The sequence below is a fragment of the Dermacentor albipictus genome, chromosome 7 (assembly GCF_038994185.2).
Source record: "Dermacentor albipictus isolate Rhodes 1998 colony chromosome 7, USDA_Dalb.pri_finalv2, whole genome shotgun sequence".
NCBI lineage: Eukaryota > Metazoa > Arthropoda > Arachnida > Ixodida > Ixodidae > Dermacentor > Dermacentor albipictus.
This window is the reverse complement of record NC_091827.1, coordinates 109,247,653-109,275,102: the sequence shown is the minus strand read 5'-3', so window position 1 is coordinate 109,275,102 and position 27,450 is coordinate 109,247,653. Positions and strand designations below refer to the sequence as shown.

At 45.8% G+C, this 27,450-nt stretch overlaps 1 protein-coding gene across 8 annotated transcripts in view; it reads right to left on the bottom strand.

The window, feature by feature from the left end:
• The window catches only part of LOC135903460 (signal-induced proliferation-associated 1-like protein 2), a 222,478-nt gene that overhangs the window by 86,531 nt on the left and 108,497 nt on the right, over positions 1-27,450 (bottom strand). For all 8 annotated transcript variants that reach the window (XM_070522588.1, XM_065433782.2, XM_065433783.2 and 5 more), the window contains 6 exons: positions 26,842-26,990; positions 18,608-18,814; positions 12,230-12,305; positions 7,291-7,389; positions 6,542-6,645; positions 1,570-1,727 (listed from right to left, as the gene is read on the bottom strand). In XM_070522588.1, coding sequence (XP_070378689.1) covers positions 1,570-1,727; positions 6,542-6,645; positions 7,291-7,389; positions 12,230-12,305; positions 18,608-18,814; positions 26,842-26,990 — 793 coding nt within the window. The remainder of the gene's footprint in view (positions 1-1,569; positions 1,728-6,541; positions 6,646-7,290; positions 7,390-12,229; positions 12,306-18,607; positions 18,815-26,841; positions 26,991-27,450) is intronic.

Sequence of the window (27,450 nt, the reverse complement as noted above, 5' to 3'; positions counted from 1 at the left end):
AAAATAAGAGCAGGATCTGCCGATTCCTTCAGTAAATAAAAGCATGCTGATGTAGTAAGCATTTGTTTATTGTTTTCTTGATACCCTCGATAATTCAACATTTGGATAATTCTGACACTTTTGACGGTCCCATCAAATCCAAATTAACGAGGTTTTACTGTACTCAAACTAGAGCCCGCACTAATTCTAAGACCTTTTCTGGTGGAATGTATAAGTGTTCCCGTGTGTAAGCACTGAAAACTGTCATTTTTTCTGGCATGCCTGGACGTGATGGTGTTGTCTTGGCTCATGACGACTGCACCCGGCTTGTACCATGTGGGTTGCATGTCTCTATCAAAATAACCTGCCCACCACTACCGTTGGCCTTAAACATGTTGCATGTTACACCTAACCTCTCTACTAGGGAGAGGGTGGTTCCTTGGCACTTCGTGGAGCTTAGCAGGGTTCCCTGGGACCAACATGTTTGAGAACCTTGAATGTGAGGTACGAGAAAGTGAAAACGACCGCACTGTGTGTTTCTGAACAGTGAGCATCTTCATTTACTACAGCCTATGTATGACCTTACATATTTGCGCGACTGATATTTAATAATTAGGCTAGAGCTAAAATTCGAGCTAGTTAGTTATTCATGAATGTCAGATGCCAGCCCATAAAAAGTAAGGAACAAACCAGCGCTGTGTATGTCTCTTTACATTTGTCCCTCATTCTTTATACATTGGTATTTGACGATAGTAATTAGGTAACTAAGTGGACTGCAAAAGTACAATAGAGTAGTTCAACATGACTGAACGACGTGCTGATGGTCCCAATCATCAATGATGCAGAACTTTTTTTTTTGTTCAAGTTAAGTTCAAAGCATGTGAAACGCCCTGCACGTGCAGGTGAACATTCCTAAGCAGTGGCACAAGCTGATACATTTTAGAGCAAGCACGAAATTAGTATATAGGCAATAATTTGCAAGTAATATTTCCTATACCTCTTATAACTAGCATAAAGCAGCAAAAATATTTATGCAATAATCGAGATTTTTTAAGTTCCACTGGAGGTTTTAATGTTTCAGCAGTAGACATTACTTCACAGGTTCTTGGAACAGCCACTATGGACAGCATCCCGTCAGTAAGCGTTTATGTACGGAATCCTGCAAGACTCCAGACTAATAATCAAGGGGTAAAAAGCACTGGTGCAGGCAGTAAGCATCATGCGAAGGGCAAAGCTTCGGCTCAGACCCCGTCTACTGCTAGCGACCACCATCAAGCGACAGCAGACAAACAACACTTACCCTTATCACAGCCTGCTGATGCTAGGTGGCCATTTCGATTTTATTTACAACAGTGCAGCAGTTTTGGAGGTGAGGATTGAAGCAACATTTGTGATAACAACATGGTACAAAAGCGCGACGACAAGGCGCTCTCTTATCATTGCCAAGGCACCGGTGAGACCACCTCTGGGCAGCATTTTCCTGTTCCTACTGTCCACTGGTGCATTTGGGAAACTCGTCCACAAGACAGCAAGCACAAATGCAGTCAGTCCTGTACAGAAAACTACAACGCATGTAGCCGGGCAACTGACCTGTACCGCGTCTTGGAAGTGCAGGGTTCGATGGCGCGCACGATGATGAAGACATGCTGGAAGTGTGACCGGATGTTTTTGGGCGTGAAGGGCAGAGCTCGGGGCTCTTGGAACACGAGGGTGACGATGTCGTTGCCGATGTGACGCTTGCGCAACAGCTGCATATATAAAATGTTCAGGTCACTCAATTATTCACTTCAATACACCTTGCAGCGTCAAAACAGTAGTTCATAAATGATGGCAGTATACAAGAAAGGCCACATTCCTAAATCAATGATCGGTTTGGAAAATACACCATAAATGTCTGTCACCATGTGTGCAGGCTGTTTGTGGAAAGAAACTTTGCGCAGTTAATGTTGACGTTTCAAGTTGTGCTGGCAGGAACACTAAGCTCCAAGCTTGGCTTGAGCAGTCAGACAAAATAGAAAATTGTCGTTCGAGATGTTTTGCTTATGCGTAAACATGCCGTTTTGATTCATGAATGTTATCATCGAAGAAAAATCGTAAAAGGACTGCACGTTAAGATTATGTCACTACTGACACAATGCACGAATATCGTCGAAGAAAAATCATTAAAGGACTGCACGTTAACATTACGTCACTACTGACACTTTGCACGAATATCATCGAAGAAAAATCATAAAAGGACTGCACGTTAACATTACGTCACTACTGACACTTTGCACGAATATCGTCAAAGAAAAATCGTAAAGGACTGCACGTTAAGATTACGTCACTACTGACACTGCATGAATATCGTCGAAGAAAAATCGTAAAAGGACTACACGTTAAGATTACCTCACTAGTGACACTTTATACGAACAGTTAGCATTGCAGTACTAGCTTTGCATGTTCTGTGGTCAAATTCTGTGTCACATGATATCGCGACATGCGTTGTTGCTGCCATACACCTCTCACGTAACCTGGTATTCCCCAAATGGTAATGTCTTTACGAACAAGCTAAAGCTCGCTATTAAAATAAAACAAATTCATCACCAATGTCCGATAGATGACTGCCCATGCCAAGTGATACCTTCCCAGTAGATTTGCCTAGATGCGCAGCTGGGACACTTATTGGTTGGCTCTGCTGGTTGATCTACATTACTTATGCTTACTGTAATGTATCCACTTGTTAAAATGCAATCAGCAGCTACTCTTTTATCTCCAGCTGGACCAAGCCGCAAGATGAGAAACACTGACAAATTTCTTTTCCCTGCAACTACAGTTATGCAGTCGAAATCCACGATAACAAAATTCCGCGAGAATGAAATTCTCGCGACAACAAAATATTTTCATATTCCCGGTGAACACCCACAGGCTTCAATGCATTTCGTGCCTCGCGACAACAAAATGTCGCTGTACTACAATCCTGCATCAACGAAACTTGCCGGAACATAACCCTGCATATTATCTACTCGTGCATGCAAGGCTAACAGGCTCCAAAACATGCTCGAATCCAATTGTTTTGCACTAAAATTGTGTAAGATACCACCACACTATACTTGCGTGGGCGCCGCCATATTTGTTTACAATAAGAATCAAGTGCCAGGAGCGATTGCGTGCACTGGAAACACGTCACGGCCGCCATCTTGTTTGTTGATCGCCTGTTTGAAGCAGCACGCATGTTGCTACCGACGTGTGATGACTGCTTTGCCCACAGTGCAGTGCGTAATGCACGCCTCGGTGAGAAAAAATGCACCAAAATCAAGGAGATCCTTGTCCCACGGATCCGAAATCGCTAATGGCGTTTGAGATGGCGGTCGCAGCATGGAGTGCCTCGCATCTGGCCTTGATTGAGCGATCATCCGGGAATACACTAGAATGCTCGTTTTGATGCCACCCGACAAGCATCGCGTACGGATTTGTGCCAAACGTAGATTTGCACAAAGGGGCCATAATCTCCACTGATTGCTTTCGGGTATATGAGATACGATCACTTTCACGCTCGGTGTTCAGCAGACGAATGCTGTGTGGTGTGCATGGAATCTTAGTTCTGCAGTTTATCTTACTGCTCAAAGTGGGCTTTGGGTGGACACAACATGACGCCAATGCAGGAAGTGTGGCGGGAGTGTCTGCGTAATTGCTATTGCAATAAAAGGATAAAAGGCTGTAGGTTCCCAATTTATTCCACAAATATCATGGACAAAACAGCGCAGACGATGGTACAAGTGAAACGAACAAGATGTCTTGCCTGCTTTACTGGTTCTGCTGTCTGTGCTGTTTTGCCATAATCAATGTAAACGTACTAGCCAAGCTCAGAACCAGTGTAAACCCGTGACACTGCAACTGGTTGAAAGCTAGCTGGAACTGAACTACTGTTTAACTCCGCTTTCAGCTGAGCTTTCTACCTAAAGAGACTGCACTGCTCCAGACCACTGAATCATTATTCAGTGTTTGTCTTTTCCACTGCAGATTGCAGTGGAAATTACATCCAGTTGTGATTAGAATTGTGCATTTCTAATGAAGACTGAGTTGGTGGTGTTCAAAACACTACTGTGCCTCACACAATACTGCTGTTTTTTAGATCTTGTCACAAAAAGACAAATTAAGGATAAATTATAAAGGACTGCCAAATAAGAACTTCAGTGCCTTCACTGACAGCCCTAGCTGTACCTTTACTCAGTTTCTGCAAGTTGTTTTCATGGGTCAGTTCTATGATCTGCACATTACAATTACTATGTTGCTATCAACCTTTCGCACGGTAGTACGTCAGATGAAGAAATGGCTTCAGCTGTTAACGGTGTCACTTAAGAGGAAGCTTTAGCTCGGGCCCAACTCCGACATGGCCTATCTAAATACAGTCGCAGACTAATTTTTTGGACTCCAAAAATTCAGACATGCTCGATTATTCAGTCTGCTTCGCGGCATCGCCATTCTCCCCATAGACCATAATGTATAACAACTGCCGTAAGTTCGGACACTTTGCAACCTCTCGTCTGATTTTTCAGACACTCCTTGAGCCAACTCGATCGATGGCACTTGCCACCACCGACTCTGACCGGTGCATGGTTCGACTTGCTGAACGCCATCTTTGTTTTGAACTGAGCCTCCTTGCTGCCCCACGAGGTGGCACTAGTGAAAATCCCCGCTCATCATCATCGTTTCTGCCTGGTTCGGTAGAGTGGCTATTAGTGACTACAGCAGTTCCAGTCTCAGCTTAGTAAGTCCTGTCACACCATAGCCATGTCAAGGCAATCCAGCAGCTGATTTGTTTGTTTCTTCAAGCACAGCGCTGTGAGTAGGCCACGTTTTTCGTTTGAGCGACTGGTGTCGGCGTGACGGCGTGGTGGTGTTTGCTTTGTGTGCTGTGTCGAAGTTGCGATGATCCAACGTGGCATACGGAAACATTACGTCAAGTGTCTAATGGCGCTGACAGTGCCCGTGCAGACTGCGCTGGGGCATGCTGGCAAGTGGGTGCCGGGAGGCCTAGGATTTGTCGCCTTCTGATGTGCTCCCTATTGACGCCGAAAATGCTCTGCGGAGACCTGCACAGTGATTGCACAGTGATTGCATTGTGATTCCGGTCTCATATGACAGTTTCACAGGTGCTGACACTGCTGTACTGACATGCGCAGAACTCGACGGCTGCGAGATCATTCGTCAGGTTTCTGCTGCATCGCCGAACGATGACTCCGAGTCGGAAGATGACGCACCATGTGCTATGCTGCCGTCGCATGCGGAGCGTGTACAATCAGTGACTGTGCTTTCAGCTGCCTATAGTGACCGTACGACCCTCTTTGAGATTCAGGTTTATCTGATTGCGTGTAAACGGAACAGCGTGCAACGGGGCATTCACGATTTCTTCAAGCCTACTGCCAAGCCCGAATAAGTGCGTGGAAATAAATGATTTCTTTCTCTTTTTTTTTTCTAAATCTGCTTTTTCAGACACCTGTTTATTCGGACATTTCTGCAGTCGCCGTGAGGTTCGAATAAACGGTCGGCGACTGCACATGTAAAATGCAGAAACACTTTTCTGAGATAACCGGGGGACTGATCTTAATGAAATTTGTTGCATTTGAAAGAGAATGTTAAATTCTAGTGACTGTTGCAAGCGGAATTTTTATTTAGGGCCTTAATTCTGTTAAAAAAAATTTTTATAAATCTGAAAGTTCGAAAAACATAGAAGCACAAAGTTTACAAATTAATAGCTCTGCATCAAAAACAGATATCCCCATTCTGTAACAGGCATCTATTAGAACATTCAAAGCGAACAAATTCGATATGTCCCTTTATATCTTACATGAATTCGTTATGTTGTGTACAAGGGTTCTGCAAAAGCTGTATTTCCATATTACTAAATTTCTTGACATTCATGTCTAACATATCAACTTTGTCTGCTTTAGATGCACTATTAGATGCAATTCACAAAATTGTGATATCATTTTTCATTGTTGAGTTACAGAGCTGTAAACTTGATAGCTTCATTTTCTGAAAATTTGCAATTTTTGCCAATTTTTAATAAAAGATTGATGACCTAATTAAAGATTCGAAACCAGCAGTCACTAGAATTTAAGTTTTTCTTTTAAATGCAACAAACCTTGTCAAATTTGGTGCAGTGGTTGCTGAGAAAAACGAATTCTCCTTTTACATGTATTTAGATAGGAGCACCCGGGCTAAAGCTTGCTCGTACTGCTTCAGTGAATCTTCATCATTAATTTTTTTTATAGATGGGCTTTTAAAAATGTTATGCATACAGTGTAGTTATTGTCATCTAATCACACTGTTTACAATATGGCCATTTATACCTGCTTGCATTTATTGAAATAACTTTTGGATCACATTGGCTTGGCTATGTATAGGTACGAAAATGATGACACACACAAAGTGCTCTTGTGTGTGTTGGCCCGTATGTGTTGTCATTTTCGCACTTAATATATAGATTTCCAAAACCAACATGCCTAAATCCTCATGCTAACCATTAGCTTGGCATTGGAAGGAACATACGGAAATGGGACATGAGATGGCCACTAACCTGCTGCTTGTTGCTGGGTGTGTATGGAAGCATGGTAGAGACATGGAACATAATCTCACAGTCCTCATAGGTTGAGTACACTGAATAGAGGCCGGTGGTGTCCGCTGCAAAGCAAGAAATAAACAGCACAGCTTGTCATATCACTGTCACAATAAATGAAAAAAAAAAACGATTACATAGAAAAAAATCAGGCATCGCGATATATCACACTCCAACCTCTCACGCAACCCCGAAACCGTTCATGGCGTCACCAGCTTTGTTATTTCAGTTGAAACTTATGAGCAGCTGAAGTAAAAATTCGGGCCAGAACTGTGTCACAGTTAATCTAGAGCTAAATAAATAAAATAAATAAATAAATAAATAAATAAATAAATAACCTCACCTGGTGCAGGACTTGCTGATCTCTAAAGTGACAATACATTTTTCTTAGTTGGGTCAAGTTGCTCAAAAGGAAGATAGAATTCAGACAACGACATCTACAGTTCTTTGTGGCTCAAATTTAAGGCACAGCTTGTAACTCGCTTTTGCTGTCATTGCATTCAATTCACTGGCCCTTCATTTATATTCTTTCTGGTAAGCATGCGTGATCTTTGAAATTGCCTATTATTGTGTACTTCCTCAAATGTCAGACAGTGGTGCTGGTGTTGCAACTGGTGGGGTTCAACAGAAATAGCGACAGTTCAAGCAATGACAAGACAATCCCTGCATGCACGCCAAGTTCCAGTTTTAAGAATTTCACAGGCACTCACTCTTGTTGTCGAGGCCTGCCCGATAGTTCTGAAAGCCCTTGAGCCGAACTTTGTGGCCCAGCATCTCAAGGAACTCCTCGAAAGCCGGACCCGTCGTTTCTGCAACCAACAAAAAACATACATCTTGTCCAGCAATTCGCTTTGACGCTGAAAACGTGAAATTGTGATTTAGCCATGTGTTCTACATCCCCGGCTGCCTAGCTTATCAGCGGTGCTGCCTTAATCACGAGCAATTTGTTCTAAAACTTGCAGGAGAAGTCCAGAACGAGTGGAAATACGGACAGAGGGGCATTGCATAGAGCAGACGAGAGCTTTTGAAGAATGCTTCTGCCATGTTGTTGCTGAGACTTCCACGCAAGCACTTGGCAGACGTAGAAGAAAAAATTAAACTGCAAGGTTTAGTGTCCCGCATGATACCTGCAATAAGCCAGCAAAAATTCCCGGATGTCAATGGCCTGTCGGCAGCTTGTCACGATGCTAAGCAGCATGTGGAATAACGCTAATTTACAAAAATGCATTGCGCTGTTGTAAACAAGCACCCAAGGAATAAGGGGGATCACACAGCATCAGAATGTTGGCGTCTGTGGTCCAACAAAGTCAAGCCACTGGCCAAAACACACGTGTGTGTCCAGCATTAAACTTTTCAATTTGTTCTTCCCGAGTTTCTAACTTTTTTGCTACCAGAACACAATATTTTAGCAGCTGAGCAAATGAATATTTGCTTTCCTGTGACTGATCCTGCCTCGGATCTTGCATTCTTGGTTTCGTTATAGCAGTAGAATACTTGGATTTAAAAGCAGGGTCAAAGAAATCTTCGACCCGCCGTGGTTGCTCAGTGGCTATGGTGTTGGGCTGCTGAGCACGAGGTCGCGGGATCGAATCCCGGCCACGGCGGCCGCATTTCGATGGGGGCGAAATGCGAAAACACCCGTGTGCTTAGATTTAGGTGCACGTTCAAGAACCCCAGGTGGTCAAAATTTCCGGAGTCCTCCACTACGGCGTGCCTCGTAATCAGAAAGTGGTTTTGGCACGTAAAACCCCAAATATTATTATTATTATTATTATAAAGAAATCTTCAATTTACATCACAATATCGATTAGTTCTTATATCCATATTCTTCACAATATGGAGGTCCAACTGTATCTCATCAAAGTAAAAGCAAACAATGATTCAATTGACAATGTTACATCAAGTGTTCATAAATACAGCAACATTTGTTATAGACCAGGCAAAGTCTCGCTTGGTTGAAGAGAAAACTGCGACTGGAGGCATAGCACAATTATTCTGCAATGCAAATTCTCCAAGGGAAAGCAAGCACAGCAGAGTTTACCAAATCAGTGCGAACATTAAACCACCAAAGTGGTTGGAATAATTTAATTTTTTTTAGCATACTGTCCAGAACTCTCATCAGGAAATATACAAGGAGTGTGCATACTAAGAATCGTTGACTGCTGGGCCAGTTGATGTGGAAGCCCGCCAAAAAGTGTTGCGCTAATACCTTCAAACCCCAGTATAACAAACAAGAATAGAGTAAACTTCCGTTATCCAACTCCGGTTAATTTTGTTTTTTGGCTTATTCGATCCTGATCTGGTGAGCTTCTGGTGGGCTCGGCGACTGCGCATCTGCACAGATCGCTAAGCCTTTTGCTCTAGCAAGGCAGATCATCACCTTTGCCACTGTGCATTTCCTGCTGCCTGCGATAACCAGTACTGCTCCGCCCACTTTCTCGAGGTACGTGGTCGACTGCCGAGGAAACGAGCCAGGCTACATCCAAGTTTTCACTACCAGCAATGCGCCATACTTGGACGTCTTACAGAAAAAGTGGCGGCCCGTGGTCCTCAGTCGGGAATGGCTATACCCATCGTTGTCAACGGCAACGCAGCCATCAGGCCTAAACTAGACACGGCTGTCAACACAGCTATGTAGGCTAGGTGACTGCGCATCTCCACAGATCACTAAACCTTTCACTCTTGTAATGCAGGTTACTCAACTGTGTGCTCTTTTTGAAAAAAAAAAAGGAATTATTTCCTGGTGCAGCAGTGCAGAGCCTGCACTGCTGTGTTGCCATTACTGGCGAATGTGCTTACGTGATCCACGTCTTGCTGATTTTGGCCAGTGACGTGGAAACAAATCCGGGCCCTGACATTCCTGAAAGCCTACCAACCGCATTGCGAAAACTAATCGCCGGCCAGACCCAGCTAACCACTGAAATTCAGGGTCTTAAGTCTCAACTGACTTCTACAGACAAAGCAGTTACTGACCTAAGCAAATGAACGAACAACCTTGAATGTTGCAACCAGACGCTTTTGACCATTCAAAACGAAGTGGATGCAATGCGCACCACGGCCGAGCATATACAGTCGCCGACCGTTTATTCGGACCTCACGGGGACTGCGGAAATGTCTGAATAAACAGGTGTCCGAAAAAGCAGATTAAGAAAAAAAATGAAATCCTTTATTTCCACGCACTTATTTGGGCTCGGCAGTAAGCTTGAAGAAATCGTGAATGCGCCGTTGCACGCTGTTGCGTTTACGTGCAATCAGATGAGCCTGAATCTCGAAGAGGGTCGTACGGTCACTATAAGCGGCTGAAAGCACAGTCACTGCTTGTACACGCTCCGCATGCGACGGCAGCGTAGCACATGGTGCGTCATCTTCCGACTCATCGCCGTTGTCGAGTTCTGCGCATGTCAGTACAGCAGTATCAGCACTTGTGAAACTGTCAAATGAGATGGTGTCCGGAAGCGCAATGCAACCACTGCGCAGGTCTCGGCAGAACATTTTCCGCGTCAGTAGGGGGCACATCGGAAGGCGAGAAATCTTAGGCCTCCTGGCACCCACTTTCCAGCATTTCACAGCGCAGTCAGCACGGGCACTGTTGGCGCCATTAGACACTTGACGCGATGTTTCCGTATGCCGCGTTGGATCACCGGAACCTCGACACAGCACATACACAAAGCAAACACCACCATGCCAACACCAGTCACACAAATGAAAAATGTGGCCTACTCGCAGCGTCGTGCGCGAAGAAACAAATCAGCTGCTGGATTGTCTTGACATGGTTTACTAAGCTGAAACCGGAACTGCTGTAGAGCCACTCTGTCGAACCAGGCAGAAACGATGATGATGAGCGGGGATTTGCAGTAGCGACACTTCGTGGGGCAGCAAGGAGGCTCCGTTCAAAACAACAATGGCATCCAGCAAGTCGAACCATGCACCGGTCAGAGTCGGTGCATGGTGCTCTCGATTGAGTTCGCTCAAGGAGCGTCCGAAAAATCAGACGAGAGGTTGCAAGGTGTCCGAACTTTCAGCAATTGTTATACATTATGGTCTATGGGGAGAATGGCGGTGCCGCGAAGCAGACCGAATAATCGAGCATGTCCAAATTTTTGGAGTCGGGAAAATCAGTCGGCGACTGTACTACTTATCATATTTCTGGGCTCGAAGCACGTATCAACGATGCCGAAAATCATTCACAGCGGGATAACTTAGTTTCTTACAGCATTCCTGATCATGTCAGCTCGGCAACCGCTGCTGGCTCAGATAGATTGATCATTGATCAGGGCCGCGATAGGTTGCAACCGATGGCTGCCATTGTGCAATTCATATTACACCCTTGCCCATTTTGGTGCAAATGCGTCAAATTAGAACTTGAGACTGACTCCAACCAAATAACTGAATTTTATTAGCCCGACGTTTCGGAGCCCATTCGGCTCCTTCTTCAGGGGGTTGTTCTTCGGGGGGTGGCGGTGTGCCTCTTTTAAAGCGTCTTTAAAAGACGCTTTAAAAGAGGCACACCGCCACCCCCCGAAGAACAACCCCCTGAAGAAGGAGCCGAATGGGCTCCGAAACGTCGGGCTAATAAAATTCAGTTATTTGGTTGGAGTCAGTCTCAAGTTCTAATCAATTTCCCAACCAGACAGGCAATTCTGTCGAAATGTTTAGCTTCAAATGCGTCAAATGGTTCATTGAGCAAAAAAGCCAGCATCCCGTGTCTGTAGCAGCACCTAGATTCCCATTGGCTGTGACGCCATGTCACGAGTGCCCCTTGACGGAGCAGTGCAGGTGGAAGGGTACACCTGCTGCCTCGGTAGCATGACACATATTGCGTGAGGGGAGAAGGCATTGCCACGATGGCAAGTCCCCCTCTTTCTATCTCTCTCAGAAGCCTGTGTTACCTGCACATTCCTCGACCATGCAAGCTCTCGGCTGCGTTCTAACTGCACCTTAATAAGACCAAATTAAAGCGTGCTAAGCGTTTCGATGTCCTCGCTTGCCCGCGAGTTCGCAACTCGAAGGTAGACTCAGCGGCGTTCAATTGGACATTAATGCTTTCGCATTCACAACTCATAAGAAATGCTTAGGTGACCTTGGATTTTTTTCTTGCTAGAATATCAGCTGTGTGTGTTCCATTTCTACTTTGTTTAGAAGCTTTAATGTAATATCTACTACAGCTTTCTACATTGGATACACAGAATGTGGGCACGAGGATGCTAGAATCAGGCAAATGCTGCCAATCGACTCAGCCATGTGTTTTGGCATTTTTCCTGCACCTTGTTTAATTCAACCCGTGAGATAATTCAATCAGTTTTGTCAGTTTCGTCTGAGTCAAATTAATGTAAGTCGACTGGATATCAGCTGGTCGATCATTTGAATGAACAGTTGACAAGGGGCGCAGAATTGTATGTATCATACTTCAGCACGCACTGTGTCATGATAGCTGTCTTTGGCACAACAAATGAAGCGAACAATGATGCAATGGCAATTGAATAATGTGTGTGTGTGTTGTGTGAATGCTCTTGCATAACTAGGCAATCATTGTAGATCAGTTCTGTGGGAAATTTTTCATGTAACAGAAGAAATCTCAACAGTAGTAGCCACAGCCACTGTGAGGTATACGCAGCCCCAAACGCTTCCCTCCAATCGATCCCCACTTACCGTTGTTGTACATTTCTTCCTCGGTAGCCTGTCCTGCCCGACAGTACATGACCCCAACCTTGTACGATTTCATCAGCTGCAATAAAAGAAAAGGCGGGAAGCTTGCATCATTAAGGCGAGAGCAGTTGAACAGCAACAGTGTGAACCCATGAGGAAACTATCTGAAGCAAAATGTCTGTCTGATAGTAGTTAGGCCAAGACCCTTCACTAACAACACAACATTCCCAACTGACTGCTACAAACTTGACAACACTGACCTTCATCCACTGCAGAAGTTACATTGCAAAACAGCAGTAAATGGTGCCGTTTGTGTCCCACAGCAACACCTGGCGCAGCTCGCATGACACACCATCTTACTTGCAGTTAAATTGCACATTGTTACAAAACAGACCAAATGCAACGGTAAGCTGCTGAACAGTAGGGTACTGGTTTAGGACAGCTGCTAGCATTCCATGACAGTAGGCTTTTGTGCACAAACTAGAAGACAATGACAGGAGACTAGACTAACACAACAAGCAAAAGTAAGCAAGCAAGAAAGTAATGCTAAACAGTAATTTGCAGAGTCATAAAACATTTCACCTTTGTGACAGCAGTGAAACCACATTAAACCGTAGTTGGCCGGAGCTTGAAAAAAGTACGTGCTAAATGGTAGTACTGCTTAACCGAAATAGTGAAAGATCGCCCGCTTATCTGTCAAAAACAGAATTACGAAAGAGTACGATGACATGGCAGAAATCATGCAGTACTTATTCACTTCGCGTGACAAAAGCATGTTATTTTCATCTGATCCTGCGGCGGGCTAGCAGCAACGACGACAGCCTCAAACTCGCTCAAGCTACGAGCCAGCTTTTTTGCCAGCCCCCTCTTATCAGCGAACACCCGCATGAGGCTGACATAACGCGCTACATCTGCCACTGCTGAGCCTGAATCCCTCGTGCTGTCACTTTCCGTGTCGTCCTCACCACTGTCGTTAGGTGAAACTTTGGCCTCTATAACACATCAAGATGGCAAATTGGGCCAGTTGATTGGGCTTCGTAGTAAGGTTCGTTACAGCGCAATACAAGACACGGAAAAAAGAAGCTATAAGAGCTGTGTCGTCGTTTTATACCTTCTTTTGTCCGTGTCTTGTGTTGCGCTGTAACGAATCCTCTATAAGGCTTGAACGCTCTAGGAAATTTCTTACATGCAACCTTAATATGCTTGCCAGATTTCACAAGTTCTTGCTTCTTTTTGCTGTGAAAAGTAGGAGTTTGGCTGTTGACTTATATATAAAATTGACTTACACTAAAAGCTTGTTAATTCAAATTTCATGGGCACGCTTGTTGAATTAGAATTATAACAAAATTCGAACTAACAGATGCGTCACATTGGCCGCATGCTCCACTATCAGTCAAACTAACCATCTGCAAATATAAACGCAAGAACATGGCAACCATGACATGCTTCCAGCTCCTTCAATCTCTTCTGGTGCATGCAGTCCACAGAAGCATAGCCTCTGAGATCTGAGGGTGCTGTTGCTGGGATGTGGATCGATGATGATGGTGATAAGCACTTTGTGCCACCTGTTGCTTCGCTGGGTAGTGACCCATAGCGTGAGAGCCAGGAGTCAGCCATGGTGGTGCGCAGTTCGAATTATCCGAGGCGAACCCGGTTATCGTGTGAATTAACAAACTTTTTATTATGTGGTGTTCTACAGAGCTCTTTCTTTTTTTTTCAGAATCATAATTTATTATTAGACGTTGGATCATATTAGAAGTACTCAGCATACTCGAACCGGACTGTGCCAGTTAGCTTTAGTTATCCTACATTTTTAGCAGGGAGCAAATATTCAAAACTTAGAACCTTCAATATGAATTGCTTAGTGTTTGACTCAATTCGAAAGGAACTTTTACTATTCGAAATATTCAAACCTCCGAAAATTGCTGTTGTCAATTTTTTAAAGTCAGCTTCGCCGCTGTACAACACTGCTATGCGGCAAAACAATGTATTGCAGTGAAACATATTTACCGTGCTATGATGCACATCAGAAGTAAGAAGGGGGCACTGTAACAGAGCCCCTGCTAGTGCTTGGCTACCTGACACTATCAGCTCAAGTACCCACACTGGGCTACCTCTTCATGCATCTGAACAACACCAGTCACGAGGTTTTAAACTTCTGTGTGTGTGCTGCTACTCTGGCTAAGTGCCTAAAATCATGGTTTCCAAACTACAAATTTGGCAATGTTTTTGAATGCAGATCTGAATGCGATCTGTGGAGATGCGCAGGTGTCCGTTCCTGCAGCAAGCGTCAGTGTTGGCCTCGGTGTAGCTGAGCAAACACGCACAGTTGAGGATGAAGGGAAACGCAGAGTGCAGTGGGAGGATGAAATACGCGAGGACGAAAGCGGAGAGAAGGGTGCAACATAACCAGGAGGCGGAAAGTGGAGGAGGGTATGGTGAAAACGGTGAGGAGTAAAGCAGTGTGCCGGCATGACCAGGCTAGTAGCCAGTGTGGAAACAAAGCACAGGTGTGGGCTTCGGGGCCAGGGGTCATGTCCTACTTTGCCTGCGGCGCACCTGCCGCTAAAGAGTTCACTCCGCACAAGCCACACATTCCCATATTCACGCAGACTTCCTGAACTATGGGCGAACCAACCGGTGCAAATGCTTCGTCTGCTGCTAGTGCTAAACAAGCTGCCCGAGCGGTGGCTCAGCGCATCCACCTAGAGCAAATTGTCCTTCAGAATCGAATTTTTTGCCATAATATACCGCCAACTCAGAACACCTAAACAGCTGTGCTCAAAATTTGCATTCGGGGGCATCGTAATTGTCGGGTGAAATTTTTTTCAGACCCTCGCTCTGAAGTAGCCGAGTACCACTATGATGCAAAGTGAATTAAAAACCTGGCTTTAGAAAAAGGAAATAAAATTTAAACACCTAGAAACCCACATAGGTCCTTAAGAATGAAAGCTTCTGAAGACGCTAATTCGACATCAGCACTTTAGAAAGACTTCGATAAGCTCATCAACAAACAGCAATTTTCCCTTGCTTGTGGTAACAATTTCCATTGCCACAAACACAGATTGAAAGATACAGTAGAACCTCGTTCATAAGTTTTGGAAGAAAACTGCAAGAAAAACTTTTTAACCGGGAAAACATAGGATCCAAAGTAGAAAAAAAAATGTGACACACTCCCGTATTGTTGAGATCTGCGTAGTGCAAAGCGACGCAAGAGGCCATGTGCATCGACCTGGCGGCACTCGGGCAGCCCGAGACGCATTTTGTTTTATTTTCCTATAGCGTGGGGTTTTAAAAAGACGACAGGAAACCGAAATGAAATCGAGCAGGTAGGCGACACTGGATGATGCCGAAGTGAAACGTGATGGCCACATCGCGTCTCCTGCAGCAGGGAACGCCGGCTTGTTTGGATTATCGCCTAATAAAAGGTTGTAGCACGCCCCCAATGGCACTACGCACCACGTGCTGTAAAACAAATAGTGAAGATGCTTACCACAACAGGTTTGGCAGCGACAGCTGTGAATGCGGCGTGTGACGACCTGGGTGGAGATTTACTGGTACCAGAATAAGAAACTGTGCATGTTTGCTCTTGATCGGGTGCGCCTCACGCGTTTTCCTGTTCACATCGGATCTAGCAGCCGGAAAACTTATACGATCGCAGTCTGCAGCAGGGAACGGCGGCGCATTGTCGCTGTCGCCTATTAAAAACGTATGCTATGCTTCCGACGGCACCATGCGCTGTGAAACAGACAGCCAAAGATGCTTATCGCAATAGGATTGGCAGCGACAGCGTAACTGCTGGGTAACTGTTGGGCAATGAGCGTAACTATTGGGTAATTTTTTGTGTTCTTCATTGCGAATGTTGGCACCGAGAAAACGTATGTAACGGGAATATATCAATGAGGTTCTACTGTACATGCATGGTGGAATTTTTGGCCAAGAAGAATATCCGTGTGAGTCGTGGTGTAAGCATGGGGCCCACTCTAGGCTCGGCTTGCGAAGAGATACCATCCGATACCAGACCGTAGTGGGTCGAGCGAGCAGCTCTTTTCAGTGTCTGAAGGAATTGAGGCATGCAGGAGGATGTCACCGCTCCACAAACATGTCCATCCTTCAAGACAGCAACAAATAACTGCAGTTATGACACTGCCTAGCAAAAGTGTTGTACTAGAGAATTTTATTGACCCCGAAGCATCATTTTCCTGTACATCATTTACTATGCAATAAATTTTTTTTTTTCCCAACCTCTGGTCGGTCATAAAAAAAGTGCACTTTCACAAAACAAATAGTACAGTGGAGCCTTGTTGACACAATTTTCACGGGTACCAGAAATTAAAACGTACCATACAAATATTGTGTTATCCAATGCACACTCAAAAAAAGTATGAAAGTAAGTGTAATCAGTGACAGACTCAAGAGCAAAGGTTCGTGTGGAGCTGAGTGATACTGCTCCGCATAATGCGTTATGCGGAGCAGCATCACTTGACGCCCCACGAACGGCAGCCAACACACTTTTATTTATCAATGTTAACAAAGCTTACCCGTTTGCGCTGAACTTTGTTCTTTTCAAAGTCCGTAAGTTCTTCTGAAGTTAAAAAAAAAGGAAGCTGCCATTCCCTCCCTCAACTGAGTCACAGCACACCGCCAGTCGGTGTGGCCACATTGTCTCAGCATCGTTTTAGCGCCGGCAGCACGCCACATGCGTTATTCCTCCAGTGTGCCCAGTATTCCTCCAGTGCACTGCACTATCAGCTGATGCTGTGCTTAAAGTACCTAGATGATTCACTTTTGGCTTAAAGAACATAAGTGACAATAACCTAAATTTTTACTTTGTACTCACTGACACACACTGTTCTTGCTTTTAGCCTTAAGTACATTTACCGAATGAGAGGAGGCAAGATAACTGATAGTCATTAAAGGGACACTAAAGGTTGCTATGAAGTCAAGTTAAAGTGATGAAGCAATGCTCTAGAACGCGTAAGGCATCAATATAATCGCAAACAGAGCTTTAGGAACCGAGAAATCGAGGTACATGCATGACACGATTTGAGACCCCCAGCGACATCCCGATACTAGCCCGATGACGAAGGCACTCCTCATCATAATTTATGTCACTAGTACTCAACTACTCGTATTAAAAAGATCATTTCATTAGGTTAGAAGACGGAAGAAAATGCTACTTGTCTACTGTTCGATTCTAAGAAAAAAATAACATTTCGATGTTACCCTTCAATAACATGGGTGGTCGAAAGGTTTCGTTTTCGCTCGACTCTGCGTGCTGGACTCTGCACCACGCGCACTTTGGAGTTGTTTCGTTATCGCATCGTGCTGCGCTGGTTCTGCTGGCTCGCGAAACTTGCATTTGGAATAAGCAGCGAGAATGCCACGTCCATGTGATGTCGCGGGATGTGCGAACGGTCCGCGGAACTTGGACAAGGGCAGTTGCAGTGGCGAATCCAATGTTACTTATCACTCTGTGCCAACGAGTGAACCTCTCCGTTCGAAGTCGTTAAGTGCCATACGTCTACCCCAGCGCGTTGGCTGAGCCGAAAAATCGCACAGTGTGCTCGCTGCACTTTCGTCCAGAGGATTAAGAGTTCAATGCCGACTTACTGAAGTGGTGTAGAGTGCCTTTTAAAGCAATGCTTTCCCGTAGTGCTGTTCCATCAGTCTTGCCTGCATTCTCCAAAGTGCAAGAACAACTGCAGGGTGAAGATGAGGCGGTGAGTGCGGCATTTGGTTGTCATGAAGGAAACGTTACAAATGTGCGAATATGTACAGCCTTGACATACAGTTGCCGTCGTAGTACGTAGTACGCAACGACGCCGGCAGCGTGAACCCTCAGCATCAGGTCACGTTCATCAGTGCTTAAATCGCTGAAGTCAAGCCCAGCATCGCGAGCCAATGTGTCGTTGCCAGGGTCGTCCATTGTAACGAGCGTCAAAGTTGACGTCATAAAATAAAACACCAGCTTATCGTCGCGCGCTTTCCTTTCCGCTAGCCACCATAGTTCCATTTTAGCGCTGCTGGCGGCTCTGTCGTGGCTCTGTTTCTGGCCGCGCGTTTGCATTTTGCGCAGAAAAGCCGTAGCACCGTCTGCGGGCGCCGTTTCACTCACCGACGGCGCAACGTCACTATGAGATCATGACGTCACCATTCCTCGAATGGAGGGCGGGCAATTTGAACTGCGCTAGAGGTACGCGGAGGCTTCAGAATGCTGGGATGGTATTGCAACAGTCCACGTTGACTTAATATTTACCTTTAGTGTCCCTTTAAAGACTGTTAATTAGAAAATTGCTTTGCCAAGAGTGCTTCAATCTAGCCTACTTAGCCAAAGTGAAATTTCATTACAGTTAGCCTACAAATGACGTTGTCACTGACCCCTTGCTCGTCGAGCTTGAGCAGTTGCTGCTCCGTTGCTGGTCCAGGCACGGCCAGTCGCAGGCAGGCGGTCTGCAGCTCGGGTGCGGCCAGCTCCAGCAGCTCGCGGACGGGTAGGGAGTTGGCCCCGCTGCTGCTGCCGCTCAGCCGACCGTTCACCGAGATGCCCAGGGACTCTTCGGCCAAGCTGCAACGCAGCACCGCCAGCTGCGAAACAAAGGCAGCAGCAATGGTCAGTGTGCATTTTAAGCCGGACACTACAGAAAAAGCCCAAATCAGTTTGCACTGATGTGTTCTTTAAGGATGCCATTTTTACTGTTATCACGGTAGTTAGTCCATTATTTGAAGAGAAAATTAAGGTCCAAGTAAAATTGTTTTTAATTTTACCCCAAAGGCCCAGCATCAGTATCTCGTTACGATGTGAAGAGTTTCAAAGTATTCTTTCATATTTGGGAGATTGTGGCTGAGTAGAAGTTCTTGGAACTTGCCGGGTTCATTCTTTGGCTCATTTAGAATATAATGTGCTTCATTTTTATCTACAAATATTTAACTATGGCCGAGCAGACGCCATCAAAAACGATGAATTCGCAGCTACCTGGTTTAGGAACTACTCGTAATGCTGCCTTGGAAGTTTTGCAATGCTTGTCTTACCTTCATTTCTTTTATGTCTTTTTTGCCTTACCAAGCTTTTTCTCACAGCAGGAGTATCTACTTTGGTATTGTAGAAGGGCAATTTACTAACCCAGCTTAGTTCACTTTTCTCTTTAGTGTTCCTTCAATCAGTCACTAAATGGCTAGATAAGTTTAGAGGTGTAATGCGTTCCTTCAAAACAATTTTATTAATACTTGCATAAGCCCAGCCCTAATGTAATGTACCTCGATTTTCGAGCACGAAAATTTAAAAATATTTCACAAAGCATATTCACATGTGTGGCCTTGAAGATAGCATCAGTGTACTGTTGCAGCATGCTAGTTGGTTTCAGCAAGCCTAGTAGATGGCAGTAATTAATATCCTGCCTCCAATGCCACCGTCACTGTCGCTGTATCCTGCCAAATCTTGATCGCACATCACACGGCCGACACAGCAAAGCTTTCAGCTTCTAGCATGCTTCAATGGCTTCAGTTGTGTCGAGGTGTGTTGTGTAGCAGCTTTAGCTGTACCGCGCTTTTGGGCACATTAAGAGGGAACTACTGCATAAAGCATGCCTGTGGATTTTGAATGTAGTGTGTGGTTTTGTTCGAGACTGTGTCGTATGTAAGAGGCATGTGGCGCAGAAAGGAAGAAGAGGACGATGTGCAGGTATTGGTCCTAACAGCACGAGCCCTAGAGGTGTGTCACCCGAGCTTTGATCGAGCGAGAAGCGGCACCGAGCTGGCGTTATCGACGTGGCTCTGAGCCAAGAAGGTTGTAGCGTCGGCCTTGCACTGGCAAAGGGAGCCATGAAGGTTCAGTTAGGTCTGTGACGCTAGCGGTCCAGGGTGTGGCCATCGACCTTAGCGACGTTTGCGACATTTGCGACGTTTGAGCGAGGCTCCTTGGACCTGCTGCAGCCTGTCACGGCATTGCCGAGCACTCCAGGAAGGATCCCCCTTCAGAGGCAGACCAGCACGTACGATAGTCCCCGTGGCATCTTATTGGCACTCTAAAAGGAAGTAGCGGTGGAACCCGAAGTTAGGTCTAACTGGTGAGCCCGGAGTGCCACGTCACTCACGGAGTTTGGGACACCGGCATCAGAGACGGAGTTGACTGGCCTACAGCAAGGCAGCAATGTCTACGGAGTTGGCAAGAACACCGACTACGATGAAGATCCGACACGCACCGGACTCGAAAGAAACGTGCCCTGACACAAGTCTGTACGAACACTTCTTTCTCATAGCATCGCAGCCATAGGCTAGGGTTGCCTGACTTTCATATAGAAAACGCCTAGGACTACTGTAGACGGTGATAAGGACATGTTTAGGTTACATAAGTGTTACCATTCCTTCATAAAGTTTTATTTTGAGTCAATTGAGTTTTGAGTGTACCGTATTTACACGATTTTAAGTGGACTCGAATGTAAACCGACACCCCATATCGCGTGTGACAGGGAAGAAGAAAAGAAGAGCATACCCGAGGATGCATTCGATAACTAAATTTTATTGGTAGCTGGCACGGTCACTGCACTACTTGTCTTCACTTGTGCCATCATCTTCATTAGTTCTGCCATCGTCATCGCTGCTATGGTCCCACAGCACGTCATCGTCCAACGGAATTCCACATTTGGCAAACGACCCCACCAACACATCTTGTGGAACAGCAGCCCCCGCCGAATGCACCCAACTACACACAACCATCGGGGAGGCTCTTTTGACGGGTCCTGTTGGCATAAGTTCGCAGTCTACTGCTGCAAGCCACTCGTTGTACTCATGGTGCAGCAGGTCATTAAAAGGTGAAGATTGTGGGGATCGAGGTGCCTTTCCACGCCTCGTCCCCCAACTCGCGCATTGTGCTTAGTATATATAGCTAGATTTCCGGAAACCGCCGCCGTAACGGCAACACGGCGGACACGGCTAGCGCGTCAAAGCTAACTTCCCACGCAAACTGTGCTTCTCTCTCCCCGGCTCGAGTCACCGCACAAGCATGTGTCACCGGGACACGTCCTGATTGGCCTCCCGAGTGGCGACCCCCAGGCGCCCTCTCCACCCAAGCTCCCTTCCGCTGAATGCTTCCTTGCTGCAGCAGATGCTCAAAGGCCCGCAACGAATTCAGTACTTGGGACCTTTGATCCTGCAACTCCTCGTTCTCACACTTGGTGGACAGCTTACCGGTTAGCCCTAGCGGAGCAGGCGCGCATACTCAATCCGTCTTGCGGTGAACCTTTACCTGTAAGCGCCATGACTGTAGCACTGTGCTGTATCTGGGGTGAATAAACCCGCGTTCGTTGGCGATCTGACTCTGGAGCCTTCTCTGTGCCGTGTCGGAGAGTTGACGAACCCTGGCGTAGCGCCACTGTGCGCTGCAAAGTGGAGGAGTGTCGTGCCCTTTCCTGAGCGTGTCACTCATAGGTTGAGCCTTGTGCAAGCCCATCTCCACAAGATCCAGGCTTGTTTCATGACCATGTCACACTTCATTGGCAGGGACCAATCACGCATTTCAGAGACATACGCCGCAGGCTTGGCCTACAGCTGCGGAAAGCGTCCAGACTTTGGCCCGTGGGAAATTCTTCACTTGCCGTTCCAGGTGAAAATTTTGCTTCACTGTAGTTGCCACTCTCGCACCACCAATTCAGAAACATCGAACTTCTCGAACAGAGAACAGTGGCCTGCTGTGCAGTGATTTGTTTCTTCAGCGTAAAATATGGCAGCCCTCTTAAATGTTGCTGTGAACGAGTGCCGAATGTTTAGTGGGCCTAGAGTACTCATGCCTACTGAGGAAACATGGAACTAGCACGTAGCAGGCGGTCAAGTCGTACGCATCAAACTAAGAGCTACAGGGAAAGCGAAACACATGAGCGGTGTCTGCTCTTCCATGAACTGTCAATACTCCCCGCAAGCACCATTGTTCTGAGGGTGCCGCTGCGAATGCAACAGCTGCACTTCCATCAACTATCGACACCCCCCCATGAGAGTTGTGTGCACTGTAAAACTCTCAAAAATGTTGAAAAACCCTTACGAAAAGTGAACAAGCTCACAGGACAGCGAAGAGCTATGGGCAGAGCCATAGAGCAAACATAAAATTGTACCTACATTGTAGCTCCCCCGATATTTCGTTGGTCTCGCTTTTTTGGCGGTGCCGTGTTTTGGTTTCAATTGTAGGTCGACCCCCCCACTTCAGATTTTCAAATTTTATAAAATAGGTCGGCTTACAATCGTGTAAATATGGTAATTAAAATCTGTTTGCTGTGCTGCTCTGTGTCTCCCAACCCCATCTCTCCTAACATATGCACGCCCCGAGATCGGTGACACACGACAGACTGTCATCAAAAGCTTCAAGGTGACGAGAATCTCAAACAGTTATGGACTGCACAGTGAACGACCAGCTTTCGAGTAGAGCAGATGGGGCGAGTTCATCAAATGACGAGGACAACTTAATAAGACTGTTTACAGTCAGCTGCATAGCAGACTGAGTGCCGTTTAAGACATCAATTTAAGGACTGTGTAAGGCCCACTGTAAGCCCACCATCACGAACTGGCATAAAAAAAGCAAAAAGCGCGGCAGGGGCATTCTGGGCAAGGGGTTTGCATCTCGACGAGCTTGTTGCGAACCGACACCACTTGAGTAATGGCCGTCAACAGTTGACACGGAGCGGGATATTGCACGTAAGCAAAGTAAACAGGCTGTCGGCACTCCTAACTATTGTAGAGCTCGGGGAGCGGAGAAAACCACCATCACCACAGTAGCATTCACACTTGACAGTGATGAGGGGCCTCGAACCACCTTTGTGAGGCGCCTCCTTGGAACAGCCTCAGACGTTCTCCTTGCATGCGGCCACCGGGTGGGTGTGAACAGATTCACAAGTTGAAATTGCCCTGAAGGGCAACAAATGACACTATTGTGCATCTGACTTACGCAGCGGAGCTAAAAAAATGTTTTTATTAAATTATGGAGCTTTACATGCTGAAACCACCATCTGATTATGAGGCACACCATAGTGGGGGCTCAGGAAATTTGGACCACCTGAGGTACTTTAACGTGCATCTAAATCTTTCCTTTATCCTTTGCTCTCTCTCTCTCTAAATCTAAGTACATGGGTGCCTTCACATTTCGTCCTCAACGAAATGCGGCCACCGTGGCCAGGATTTGATGCCGCAACCTCGCACTTGGCAGCCCGAAACCACAGCCACTACAGCCACAGCAGGTTCTACAGCGGTGCTATGGTGGGTGGACTATGGCTTGGAGTATGCGTGGTTCGGGTCTGGATGCAGTGTGGATCGGACGATGCCGAACGGATGCACGACCACCATTACTTTTTATGGGTTTTATGGCGCTGACCGGCGTGTGGTTTTTTAGAGCCACATGGGAGCCTACGGTTTTGTCTCAGATCTGAGGCGTCGAAAGAATGTTTTGTCTTGCAGTCCAGACACGGGGCTCACGTTGCCTGGTGGACAGTTATCCCGTGCTCCTCACTGGCAGTTTCACTCGCACACAAGTGGTTGTTAATGGCGCCACATGACCTTCGGCCCCCTGGGAAGCTGGTCGCGTTGCGCACGTGTCCGAGGACTGGCAGCATGATCCCGATGCTTCCTAGATTAAAGATTTTGCGCATGTGTTTTGCTTGTTGGCACTTTATTACACCAGCTGCGCTGACATGCCGTCTCTCGGAACTTCCAACATATATTGGTAGCATGACCCTCGTGCTTTCGTTGTTGTATGCTGTGTATTTTGGTAAAGATTCTATGCTGCGAACTCTACTCAAAAAGTGTTCCAAGATGGTTGGTTGTTCGACTGGCCAATCACGCATAAAAGTCCTAACAAAAGCAAGGATTGGTGAATGGATTTCCCAGTCAGAAAGCAAACTATTAGTAATTCGACAGTAAACATTTTGGGGTGCAGCGTTGGGTCTACAAAATGGGGCCGCAGCACTCTAATCAGTTGTAGACCGGACTTCGCTGCTAAGCACCATCGGCTCGGCCAAGATAGGGTCAGTCTAGGCGGTCCAAACCAGTGTAACTCTTTGTAACCGATGTACTGTCGAAACCATGCAATCTTGTAACTGAACTTTGTAAATTATTTTTAAATACAAGTTTTGTTAGTTCATACATCAGCGTCTGCGTGTTTGAAGCCTAAGTCATTCATTGAAGCCACTTGTGCAGACCGTCTCGGACATCGAGGGTGGGGGTGAATCAAAACAAATCACATTTTACTCCCACACCCTGTAAAAAATCTGAAAAAATAAAAGCATGAATCTTACACGAGTAAATATAGTAGTTCATTTATTCGGCATGCAAAGGTACAGTACCAGTGGATAAAATGAAGGGCACACTTCCATTTCGTGTGTGTCATGCCAAAACTATAGTGCCAGGATGTAAGTGCGACGTCATGGATATTAAAGTGTTTTCTTGCATTTGAGCAATTGTTGAACACAAAGGTTTACAAAAGTTCATGGGCCAGATCTTTTGTTCCATCACAACATAACATAGTTCTGAAGGATAGTTTGCTGGGAGAGTTGGTATTATAATGTACCTGTATTCTTGACGCAAGCAGCGTGAAAAAACTTCATATGACAGACAGGTCATATTTCAGGGCTGTGTTCGTCCTTGTTTTTGTCGTTTAGTTGTTTTTTTTTTTCACATTGCTTGCCTCAGGAATGCAAATCTCCTCTCTGCTAAATGATTAACCAGCCCGAAGCAGACACTGAAAATATCCGATGTGATGAGGATCTGGTGCAGGAAGTTCCCAGTGGCATTGCCACCCATGGTTTGTCCTTGCCTTTTTTACGAGTTTTACAAATTTACAAATCCATCCTAACATAACACAGCATAGCCTCATTCACACAATGTGGAAAAGATGCAAGTAAAAAACATGCTAACCAGGAAAACGTATGATCCGAAGTCACTAAAAATTTTGACAGATCGAGCCGTAGTTGACGTCTACGTAAAGCAAAGCGTGCAAATCGTTGCAGCACGTATGATCCGAAGTCACTAAAAAATTTGACAGACCGAGCCGTAGTTGACATCTACATAAAGTAAAGCGTGCAAATCGTTGCAGCACGAGACGCACACTGTTGCGGCACAGGACGCCGACGCACATTAAGCTCATGAAGCCCGAGTAACCCAAGATGCATGTTGTTGCTTTACTGAAACGAAATCGAGTTGGCTGGCCGGAACGTGGTGCCTCCAGAGACAGTCAACACTCACGTTGCACCGCCTGAAGCAGGGAAGGGCAGTGCGTGTGGGCACTGCGACGCAGATAGGTGAACGTGCTTACTGCAATAGGGCCGACAGTGATAGCCGTGAATGCAGCGTGCTACAACCCAGGAGGGGATTCGCTGGTTCCGGAACAGGAAATTGAGTGCACGCAGCATCTTCGCGCGAGACAGGTGGGGCAAGTATTGCGGGAAAGCTGCTGCAGCGGGCGGTTACTGTTCGCGATTGCATGCGCCTCATGCCTTTCGTTGTTTGCATGGGATCTAGCAGTGGAAAAACATACGATACTGTCGCAGTCTGGCGATGTACTGAATGCTGCTGCTGAAAGATAGTGTTTCCCGGAAAATCGTATGCCGGGATCGTAACAACGAGGTTCTACTTTATTTACCATCAGCGTCCCGTGAGCCATTTACAATGAGCTCACTTTTCCTTCTGATAACTTTCAAGATTCATAATGTCAACGTTGTTACATAAATATTGAAGATCGGGTAAGTTGGTATAGCACACTTGCACTTTCTGTCACTGTCTGCCACTGTCATTGCACTGTCTATTGGCAAGCTTGTTTTGTACTCTCTTGGCATATTTCCATAGGAAGCAAGGCCAAACAAGGGAGTTTTAGTTTCTTACACCGTGTACAGTCAGGTGTGCAGGCAAGCACTACCTTACTTTCTAGGTGGCAAGAACGTGGCATGATCCAAAGAACAGCAGGGCAGGAGTCAAAAAGGCTAATCAGGGTTCAGCAAGACATTATGAAGATAATTTTGGGACAGTTGGTCGCAGTCTAAAAGCAGCACAAATTGTAAGCTCACAGAAACATATCTGTCGAACTGCAACTATTACAACTCGTCCTGCAGACATAAGGAGAGGAACAGCGTGCATCCTTTTTTTTTTTCTTATTTTGCACTGAGCCTTTCGTGGGATACACATGCACTTTATTAATGATGATCTACTTTCAGATGCAGCATGCAAGCAGCAGCAGACTTGCAACAGTAGAAATGGACAAAAAACACGTAGTCTTTAAAATCACAATAACTTTTTCAGTGACACTGCTGTTGCCGATTTCAATTTGTGCTTCAGCAACATGGTTTAATGAACTTGCTTGAAACAAGTAGCCCTCTGGCATATAGCGTCTTACGCTGCCACACCGCAGGTACCACTACGATTTCTTTTCTGTATGCATCTTTTGCAACATTACGTTTTTCAATGCTTTTAAACTTCTTTGCGAATGGAATTTTTTTCATAAAACTTGGTGCAACACCCATGCGACATCAATGTAATCGTAGAACGAGCCCAAAGTTGCAAACATTACAAAAGAATTGGGAGAATTGGCAGCTACGCATGGAGGACAGACCAGGTGCTTATGCTCCTTTCACAAGAACAATACTCGCCTCGCTCGTTCGGACGATGATCCTGTAGAGTGTCTGTGGTGCTCCGCCAGGTGACGGTCTTGCGGAATTTGGCACGTCAAGGCGGTCCTTGCGCAGACTAACTGCAACTGGTCCTAGCCGTTCGTCAATGCCAAACCAGTTTTGGTGACCTGCACGAAAATGGTCGGGAGGGTTTGGCCAAAAGAAGTCAGGCTTTAGTATAAAACAAATACTAATGGGATGCTTGTGAAATGGCAATCTAACAATATACATGGATTAAATGTTTGCCTTTAGTTACTCTTTAAAGTGACAGCTCCCGTCAACGACAGCTGATCGGAACTTTCACAGCAATTCCAAATGACACCGACATTTCAATGACAGTCCATTTTGAAAGAGGCTGGCAGTCTGAGCCAAATGTCCAACTGGTAAAATGTTGGCTGCCCCCCATCAAGAGTACCTCGGTATCCAGAGTGACAGATTTGGCAAAGAGCTTTGTCAGGATGCAGGTACTGTCAGACAAGTTCTTACACAGAGTGCAGGATATTTTTAGGAAAAGGGAACAAAGACAAACACATACAAATTGCCTGCACAACAAAAAGCCAGAAGACTGATGACACAGTAACATAGTAT